General features: G+C 31.8%; 1 protein-coding gene across 5 annotated transcripts; it reads left to right on the forward strand.

Annotated features, from left to right (window-relative positions):
* The first annotated feature begins 346 nt into the window (after nucleotides 1-346).
* On the forward strand, nucleotides 347-6588 carry LOC123202401 (probable 3-deoxy-D-manno-octulosonic acid transferase, mitochondrial). Of its 5 annotated transcripts, none has more exons than XM_044618321.1 (12): nucleotides 347-712; nucleotides 811-904; nucleotides 1901-1943; nucleotides 2550-2672; nucleotides 3060-3179; nucleotides 3254-3332; nucleotides 3601-3717; nucleotides 3879-3976; nucleotides 5073-5163; nucleotides 5487-5606; nucleotides 5699-5769; nucleotides 6299-6588. In XM_044618321.1, exons 1-12 carry the CDS (start codon nucleotides 523-525, stop codon nucleotides 6470-6472), a joined length of 1320 nt encoding a protein of 439 aa, XP_044474256.1. In that variant the 5' UTR covers nucleotides 347-522; the 3' UTR covers nucleotides 6473-6588. The 5 variants fall into 5 exon arrangements, with proteins under 5 accessions (XP_044474256.1, XP_044474257.1, XP_044474258.1 ...); XM_044618322.1 differs by having other exon boundaries at nucleotides 3604-3717; XM_044618323.1 differs by having other exon boundaries at nucleotides 3266-3332.
* The last annotated feature ends 4249 nt before the right edge of the window (nucleotides 6589-10837 follow it).

The raw sequence follows: 10837 nt of genomic DNA on the forward strand, positions 1-10837 counted from the left end.
TTTTTATGAATAAATTTTTTCGATTCGAATTCAGAAATACGAATTTTTTCTGTCTGAATGAATCTGTATTAATTGATATTGAGTAAAAATGAGAGTGGAAGTGAGTGTTTGAGTGAGATGAGAAATGTGTATAATAAGAGTGAGAGACAGAGTTTATATAGATGTGGGGAAAGGTAATTTTGATATTTTAAAAAAAGTTTAGAGCATTTTTACTTAGAAATAAAAAAATTGGGTACTTTTACTTATGAATAGGAAAATTGCACATTTTTATTGAATGGATGGGTAATTTGTCCTTTTAAATAATTTCCCTATAAATGATTTTGACATTTATTTTCTTTATACGGACTGGTGCAGAATCTTCAGCGGAACCAAACGTACAATGAGGCCAAAGATAGGCAGCACTGCGAAACTTCTGGTTTGGCCTCCCAGGCAGCTTCACCATAAAACCAATTTCAGGCTTTACGCACACAATTGAAGTGAAGTGAAACAAATGCAAACTTTTCCGCTCCAATTCCAAACACAATGAAGGGAAAGCTCCTTTACAATATATACAGAACTTTGACCTACAGTGTATCGCCCTTGGTGTACCTTCACCTCCGTTGGCGTAAAATTCGAGGCCTCGAGCACCCTTGCCGTTGGTCCGAGCGTTTGGGCCGCCCGTCTGTGGCCCGCCCCACCGGCCCTCTCCTCTGGTTCCACGCCGCCTCCTTAGGTTCCACTACTTGAACTTACAAAGTGTTGCTTTGCTATCATACAAGCCAATTTTAGGATTCAATTAATGGCTCTCTACTTTATTTGTTTGTATATTAGGTGAAGGAATAGCTGCTATTCCCGTAATTAAACACTGCCGTCGGTTAAGGCCTAATTTAACCATTTTGATGACTACAACTACTTACTCTGCTTTGTAAGTACTTTCATTTCTCTTCTTCAATTGAAGCTTAGGAGTAAACTTATATTGTTTGCAGTTCAAGCTTCTGATGTAACCCTTTATTTGAATAATAGGCAAAGTAAAAGTTCTTAAAAATTTTGAAATCATGGTAAACATTCTTTAAAATTTGTCTAGATCCTTTACAATGTTTTATAATTATCAAAAGCATCCCGCGTTGCTGATTTCCATAAAAGGGGTTTTTACGTAATTATATTTTAGGCCTGTCTGGAATTGTATTTGTGGGAATGTAATATATAGAGTGATTCAATGAGAGCACTAAATTTAATTAGAAGAAGTGAATTGGAGTCAGAATAGAAAATTTTAATCCCAAGTGTGAGTTTGTCCCTATCGTAGGTAATATGCAATGCAATGTTGTTAGATGTTGTAAGCAATGTACAGTCTAGTTGGAGTGACTCAAAAATTTAGCGAAGGAGTGCTCGTGAAACATGTAATTTACAGCACAATTACTTGTATGTGACTTTGATAAGACTAATTAGGATGTGTGGTTGCTCAAAAAACTAAACTGTTACTTAAAGTGGTCATCCCTCCAATAACATTACTGTTGATGGATACGTGTGGGATTCCTAGACTTTAAAAGCAACAACAGTGATATTACAAATAGTTTATCCTATTGACTCTTGAAATGCAAGAGCTCAAATTTATGTTTAGCAGTCCTTACTAGTTTAAGATTTTAGTTGAAACGGTTACTTATAATGTTATCAAACTTATTTTCAATCCCCATGTATCACTTTCTACATCCTTAGTTTGAATTCCCATCTATCACCTTCTATGTCATTTTACATCTCTCTTTTTGAGCTTAACTGCTCTCATTGCCTTCACCCGCAATTTAAGAGATCAAGCGGTTATTTGTTATGGAGCATTCTTGTTTCATTTTCTTCTAGTATTTTGTGAAAGTATTCTCTGCAGAAGAAATATGACAAATCTTTATTTATTTATTTTATGTTGCTGCAGTGAAGTGATAAAAAATCGACTTCCAAGTGACATCATATATCAGGTGCATCTCTAGGGTTATTCTCTCATGTTTAGTACTTCAATGAACACATACCGCCCTTCCTTTTTCATTTTTCCTTTTTCTCATTCAATGTATTTTATTGATTTGATGCCTAATCTGGGGAGAATTTTGGCAGGCTGTTCTCAATTTATATGATATTGCATCTTGTCCAAGGTGATAGAAGGCTTTTATGAAATTAGTCCTTAACTTGATAAGCTGCTTTTATCATTGGATTGATAGAAGTAGAACTCTTTTTTAACTGCATTGTTGTTTTCTTGGTTCCAGTACATCTTTGTCGTGCTTGTAAATTTTCTTTAAGTTTCTCTATTATGCATGTCTCTGCTCTGCTATTCCTTTAGAAACAATTTTTTAATAAACCTTTTCTTGAAGTTGTTCAATATATTACAGTTTTACCTCTTTTGTCATGCATACTGACTTTCTATGATAGGCATCTTTATAACTTTTATTTATTTAAAGTGTTTCTGGTGACTGTTGTTATACTTTTGTCATGTCATTGCATTTTAAGGCATAATTTATTTTCCACTTATGCTAATATAAAATAGATATCATCCTTCCTTATGGTTTGCTCAAACTTTCTTTCAAATCCAGTTCTGCCCCCTTGATATTCCCACTGCTATAGATGCTTTCCTTGCCTATTGGAAGCCGAATGCAATCATTATAATTGAGAGTGAGCTGTGGCCTAATCTTATTATGGGTGCTTCAAAACATGGTGTAAGTTATTCCTTCTTGTTGATGCATGTGTTACTTGCTGCTTACACCCTTCTAAGAATTATAAGAAAAAGGAAATATTCTTATATTCGATCTGTATTGCCCAATTGTGTAGCACTTTTGATTTCTTTCTCTTGGGTTGTTGAATAGTTCATGTACAATCTTTAAGCTGGAAGACTGATGTCTTGACTAGCATAAAATTTTTCTGTATTCAATATCTTAAATGACTTGAGTTTATATCATTATATGAAATCATAACGTGAGGTGCACCTACGTTTGCGTGTATTTGTTTTTAAATTTTTCATCATATGATTTACATCATGTGTTTGTTTGTTGTTAGTTGTTTAGTTTTATGACCTACAATAATCCCTTGTCATTAATGCTTTTCAGATTGCATTAGCATTGTTAAATGCTCGTGTGTCAACTAAATCCTTTATCCAGTGGTCACGACCATTGCTTCTTCCACTGATATCATTATTACTGTCAAAGTTTTCCTTGATTGTACCTTTGGTATGTGCACCTATATTTTTATCAAGTTAATTGGCGTCTTTATTAAGTTGTCACTGATCTTGTTGTATACTCAGAGCTCCTCACAGGCAATCCGCTTTCAGCTACTGCAGGCCCCACCTTCAATCATAAACTTTTCGGGTGACTTGAAATATGGTATACTGATATATCATGTATTGCATTCATCTTTTGTTATTGCATGCTGAACAAACTTGGCTGACAACTGTTAATATTGTTTGTCTTCCCAAACTTGTACATAAACCAGTTTTGGTAACAATATTTACTACATTTTTTGGCAATGCCTTCAAGAATATGTTGATTCCTTCAAGAAGTTTCTACTTTTGTTTCTTCATTGATTGTATACTTTAACAATTTTGATTACTGTGGTGTATCACTATCTGGATTTTGCTTTCTTTCCATTCAGCAGTACATGAATTTGATGATTCTGAGGAAGATAAAGAAAGTATTGAAGAGCTGAAGGAATTGCTTGATGGCAGGCAGGTTTGGATGGCTTCTTCCATACACAGGGGTGAAGAAAAAGGTTGGTGGCTACAATAAACTGGTTTGGATACAATTTAATAGATTTTATAAGGAATTTCACTTTCAAGCTGGTTTCAGTTCTTAGCAAGTAATAAGGGAAAATGTTTTACTTTTTGGTAGTTAAAAATTTATCTTGGATAAAGCACTGACAAATATCTGCAGTAATGTTAGGAGTCCACAAAGTGCTCATGGAGATGATCCCCAGTATAGTCACTATTATTGTACCTCGACATCCCCAACATGGAAAAGAGATTGCTCATGTATTATTTTCTACTGTTCTTTTCACTTCAATTAATGATTAATATCAGACTGTTTACATAATTCTGTCTTTATATTCTCAAACATTTTTTTTTTCTGGGTATCTTACAGTCATACTCATATTTTGAATGGTGTGTGAAGTTTATCCATAATAGTGGTTTAAAGTCAGATTCTTCCCTCAATGAGCAGATTCATTCAGTTACCATGTTACCATAGGAGGAGTATAATTTGCAATTTTTAAAATTTTGGACCTTTTTTTGTCTTATTCCCTTGCATTCACCTATTTTTGTATGGTCTACTTGTCAATTGCTTGTTTACCATTTAATAAACCTTTTTATCTATTGAATATATTAATCAATTAAAGGAAAAAAGAGTGAAAAATAAAGAAAATCTCCTTGATAACCCATATATGACTTATGATCAACTTGTTGAAAATCATTATTTTTCATGTAGTACAAGAGTTTTATCCGATTGTCTTCTGTCTCTCCATATCAAAGGCCTTCCTATTGGAAGGAATATTTTTATTTGATTAATTTTGATGGATAATGAGACTGGGTTTCTGTATTATATACTCTTAAGTTTTGCTTGGCAACTGAGTTTGACTTTTTAGACCTACTTAACTTCAATATAATCTTGTTTTGAATTGTTTAACTATACATAGAAGCCAACCGCACAAATGCCCACCTACTGGAAATTATGTTGCTGTATTTCTGTGTTTTGTTTTTGGGTCTTCACTTTTAAACATAATTTACAAAGCATATTTGAATTTAACCGTTTTGATGGAGCAATATTAGGATATGCTGAGTCACTGGGGAAAATATCATAAAAACTTTAATTTTGGAGTAAAAGATTTTTTGTAAATAGAAGTAGTTCTGCCATATTATTTTATTTACATGACATTTGTTTCTGAACTTTTATTTGGTTATTTCTTTTGGAACTGCTCATCTCATTGTTAAAACCTATGTATGATTGATGATTCAATTATATTTGACAGATTATTTCTATCTTGGATGATTAAGAATATATTAATTTATAGCGTCATTGAGATTCGCTGGCTATGAGAAACCTAGTTTATATGTGCATCTTGAATTAGTGCAGGAATTGCAGAGAGAAGGACAAATTGTAGCTTTGAGGACTCGACATGAAATGCCAGTGCCAAGAACAAATGTGTATGTGGTGGACACATTAGGTTTGCACCTTTCTTTCTTTCATAGTGGGTGACTGCCTTTTGCTTTCTGATATGCACATTTGTTTTTTCCCAATGATTAATTAATGTATATTAATCATTGCTTATTCTTAAGTACTATTTACTTCTAGTTGTGATTCACATGTGATCAACCACAAATTCTATCTGGTGTTCCCATTATGACTACAAATTAAAAACACCTGATTATTAGTAAGTTGCCATAGTGGCAAGCTGACAGAAATGAAGCGCTTGTGTTCATTTTTATGCCAGACTTTCAGAACAATGGTTCATAATGTCATTATTTTCGTTTTCAACTTGTGTTGAAGGTGAATTGAGACAATTTTATAGATTAACTCCTATAGCTGTTATTGGAGGTTCATTCTTCCCTGGTTTATCTGGCCATAACATATCAGAAGCTGCCGCTGCCGGCTGTGCTGTTTTGACTGGTGAATTTTTGCTTTCAAACCCCCATAATAGCTTCCCACATGAGCAACTTAGTATTCTTCCACTAGAAGCTTTACTGTTTTGCTAATTTTAGGTCACCACATTGGACATTACTCAAACATGGTGTCGCAAATGCATAGGTCGGACCCTATGTCAGTTTTGCAGGTATGAAAAGCGCCTTTTATTGAGATTCCTTTGGAGTCAATCTGAAATGATGATATAACTGCAAATGTGTTTTCAGTCTGTACTTGACTCACAGTTGATTTCCTGATCCATGTTATTTAGAATAGTTAGTATACTGCTAATCTGATATGTTTCCTGATCTTTTTGTAGTAGTCTCACAGACCTTTGTTCAGTTGACTTTAGATTAGATACCCCAGTTGCTGATCTGGAACTAATTCAACATTATCTTTTTGCTATTTAAATGGTTTTATTGAAATAAGATGGACATTCGATAATACATTAAAAGCTTAAGACTAGCCAGTTTTGAATTGAACTCTAAAAGCATGGAATTGCATTTTTTTTATAGGTGTAAATGCTCAATTTGTGGTTCAAAGTTCAGTTGATACGTAACATCATCATGTATGAGGAAGTCTGATTCTTGGTAGAATCATAGTTGTCCTAGCTGTGTCCCATTTGGTCAATTTATAGGTCAAACATCAACATGGGCTTTTCCTTGTCATTGCTTATGCAGGTGTCTGGAAAATTAGAGCTTGAAGAAGCTCTCAAGGAGCTCTTTAGTGATGCCAGACTATTGGAAGCACGGCGAGTGGCTGCAAAACAAGCATTCTGTGCTACATCAAGTGGCATTATTGCCAATGTTTGGAATCTTCTAGACTATCACATTTTTAGGCAGGCTTTGGACTAGCAGTAGAGTCTTTCCTGCAACATTAATAAAATTGGTTGGTGCAGTTGTGAAGCTGTAGCTGGACTTCATAATATATGGCGTCATACAAATAAAGTTATTAAAACAAAATTGTTCTAGTTAGTTTTTGTTTGACTACTGCATCGAGCTGAGATTGATTTTGGCTTGTTGCATCGAGTTGAGATTGATCTCGGCTTGTTGAACTTGAGCCACTTGAATTCGGCTATCCTCAAGCGAGTCAAGTTCAAAAAACTTTGAGAGCTCGGTGAACTCAAACTCGAGTTTGAACTTAATTCAACTCAAATCAAACAGTAATTTAGATTAATTAATGAAGTTAACTACTTTTAATGTAATTTATGAAATTGTCAAGAGTGAATACAAATAATCACTGCAAACAAAATAACATATAACATAGGATAGGAGTTAAGGGATTAGAAAAGTAAACATGTGACATGTTGAGGTTTGATGCAACTTGGTTTATATCTATTTTAAGTTATCTCTCTTAGAGTATTTTATTAGTTTTTGATTGACTAAACTTCAATCAAGTTCTTCATACTACAAATATCTTTTAAGGTGAATATTTACAAAAATTAAAAATCAACTTCTCTCACTAATGTTCTCACAAATATTTACTCTTTCACAATGTGAATTTATACAAATCTGAAATTAGAGCTTTTTCAAAGGGTGTATATGAAAATGGAAAAGATTACAGTCCAATATATATGATTACAAAGAGAGTGGACACTCAAAGGTTTTAATTAGAATGAAAGATTGCAAGTGAATGGTTCAAGAAAGTTTAGTTTTCTATTGTATGAAAATTTTGGCTTGCAAAAATTATTTTCAAATAGATTTGATTGAGTTTATATAACAAAAACCAACAAAAAAATGTTATTTAGTACAAATATAGTTGTTATAAAATTTTAAAAAAAAATCTAAAATCTGGTCACTATTAGGTTTATTTAGGTTAATCGAATATGACATGACATTTCTGTGGCATTTACATAACACAAACCATTAGAAATTTGATTGTCCAAGTTAGTCGATTGAAAAGGGATTTGATTGACAAGATTTTTAAAAGCCCAAAACATAGCTTTTGGATTATTTGACATCCGAAATTTGGCATGCAAAGTCGACTAATTCAGTCAACCAAATTTTATTATAATTCTCCTACTAAAATTTTGAAAAATCGCAATGTTACTTTAAAACTTTGAAAAATGGTAATTTAACCTATTTTTATAAAACTTATTCAAATCTAACTTTGAGATATGATATTTTAGTCTACATGAATTCACAATTTCAAATAGATTATTGGAATTTGATAAAATTTGGTTTATAATACTTTGTTTTAGATACATATCCCCAAAGAAATGTAGATTTAAAGAGGTGTTGACTTAAACTTGTTAACATACATCTACTTCATCATGCATTGGAATTCAAGTTATCAATGTAAGCATGATAATCAACATTTAAATACGTGTAAAAAGGTGTTATAAAATAATAATTAACATGAAACTCATAATCGTATTTGAATACATCATGATCCAATAATACTCAAAATGTGCATGGTCTAAATACAATGGAATAGCAGGTCAGGCCAAGCCCTTAACTCTTTTTTTATACTAATTTTAAAAATTTATTATTAAAAATTTTATTAATTTGATTTTATTAATGCTTTAATTAAAAATTTTAACCAAAATAGGGCTGGATTTGAGCCGAGCTGAGCTCGGCTCGCAGCCAGCTCAGGCTCGACTCGGTTCATATATGGGCGGCTCGAGTTCGGCTCGTTTTCTGCTCGGTTCGGTTCGGTTCGACTCGTTTTTCATTAGCAAAACGACATCGTTTTTAATATATATTGATCAAAACGACGTCATTTTATATTAAAATTTTAAAAAATATATATACCGAGCCAACTCGAGCTAGCTCAAGCTCGATCTATCGGCTCGAGTCCAGCCCTAAACCAAAAAAATGTAAATAATAATTTAAATTTAAAAATAATTGTAAGTAATAAGTATAATTATAAGTTATAACTGCATGATGCATTTGTATTATTAGACCTAGCAAATGGACAAATCGGATCAATACAAATACGGGTAAAATGGGTGTAGATAAAAAATGGGTTGAGTTATACGAGTGATGATTTCTAAACCTGTACCTGGTTCAATGAGTATGGGTCGACTTACAGGTTACCCATTAATATTAATTTTTCATTATTTATCTTTTGTTTTTATTATTTTAATATATTATTTTATTAATTTTTAATAGTTTTCTCTTCAAAAACATAATCCGTGGAGGAATGAAAATTTACCTCAAATTATAAAAATATTTTTTTATAAATTTGAAAAATTTTAGCATTAAATATAGAATGAATATTTATAAAAAAAATATTTAATGCTCATATTTTTTAAATTTGTTTTTAACACCAATTTGTTTAATTTTATGATGGATTTGACTTTATTTCATAATAAGAGAAGATAAAATATGTAAAATTAGTGTTGGATGTATTGTACGTTCGCTGTTGAAGTGAAAAAAAATGAATAGGAAAAGAAAAAGGTGACTTGTGGGTACTCATGGGCATACCTGACCCGTTTGTAAAAAATTATTACTGATGGGTACGAATCCAAAAAGGTTATAGTCTAAAAATCTAAAATTCACAACCGTATTTAGATGGGTTACCCGCGAGTTATGCAAGCAACCCGCTCGCTTTTCCACCTCTATGTATTATTAATTGAGATGGATGATAAGAAAAATAACAATGTGCAAATTAAAAATTTTAGATTACAAGTAAAGGAAACAATTATTGAATTTGCTACAAACTAAACAATAAAACTATGTATATACATTTTTATATACAATTTGTATATACGGATAATATGTAATCATGTAATTGAATGATTTTGAATTAAAGATAAAGTAACACCTAATTACATGATGATATATCATCTGTGTTTCTCAATTATATATCAAAAGTGTGTATGCATAACATTACTCCAAACTAAATATCACCATCTTCAAAAATGCCTTCCAAATTTATGTCTTTGAAGAGGTTGATTAGTTCAAGATCTTCAAAAAAATATCTCAAATAAAAGCATAGCCAGTTGAGGTTGTTGTTTCACTTTTATAAGGGTTACAATTGGCTCCAAAAGACCTAAAAGATCTAAACACTTTTTTAACCAATACAAGAAAGTAATGATGTCTAATATCTTTAAACAGGTTTAAATTTGACTTGGTGTGCTAGTTTTTGTCTTGGGTAATCTTTTAGATTTTTTTTGGAAGCCTTACCTCTATGTTGGTCCTTTGTATTATTAGGATGAAAATGTTGAATTACATGTATCTATTGTATCTAAACGTTCTAAATTCAAATACGAATCTAGAGACTCATTGTAACATCCCTAGTCCAATAACCCGGTCCACTGTTAAGATATTATCCACTTTGGACACACAGTCTATCATGGGTTTGCTTCTAGGCTTTGTAACCCAAAACGCGTCTTAACAGTTAAGGAGTTCACAGACTATTTAACCAATCAAATTCTCCCACCACTAACCAATGTGGGATACATAGACAGACCCAGTATCTCTCACGTGCTTTGTCGATGTGGGATTCGTCTAAGGGTATCACACTCATTCCTATTCGAATTATAAAAAAAAATAATTACATTATGCATGATTCCAATTTGATAGGAGACATTTGCTTTCCCATGTAAACATGAGATAAAATAGGAAAAAAATCTTGTAAATGATAAGAAGATATATTGTTATTTGAAGTTCTTCTCATTGTCTTTAAGTGATAAGATTTGCTAGCCATATTCTTGGTTAGTTGTTGGATAGATGATGTGTCTAGTTATTGTTTTTGTAGCTTGTCACTAACTAATCGCTTCCTAAGTGCCATATTTATGAGTTCAATCAGAGAGATTTTTATCGAATGACATTCTAAACCCAAATTAGAGTGAATGTCATACCTATATCATATCACTTTTACCCTACAACCATAAGTTGTTTGCTATAGGCCAAATTACTATTTCCCACTCAAGTTTTGGTGAAATAACAAATATTCACTTTTAAGTTTAAAAAGTTCAACTTCTCATTTATCATTTACTTCTGTTATTGAATTTCATTTGGTCTCAGTATAAATTATTGTTATATTTTTTTAATATAATAACAAAAATCACTCTTCATTTAATACAAATTTCATTTATCAACATGTCCTTAATTTTATTAAAATTATTAAAACATTTTGATTAAAAAGAAAAAAATCAATTAGCTAATTTATCCTCCAATAATATTTAATTAAACAATTTATCCTCCAATAATTAATTATTTTTCTTATAAAAATATAATTTTCCTTATTTCTCTTTTTCTTTTTATTCCTTT

Source organism: Mangifera indica, chromosome 18, assembly GCF_011075055.1.
Source record: "Mangifera indica cultivar Alphonso chromosome 18, CATAS_Mindica_2.1, whole genome shotgun sequence".
NCBI classification, from domain to species: domain Eukaryota; kingdom Viridiplantae; phylum Streptophyta; class Magnoliopsida; order Sapindales; family Anacardiaceae; genus Mangifera; species Mangifera indica.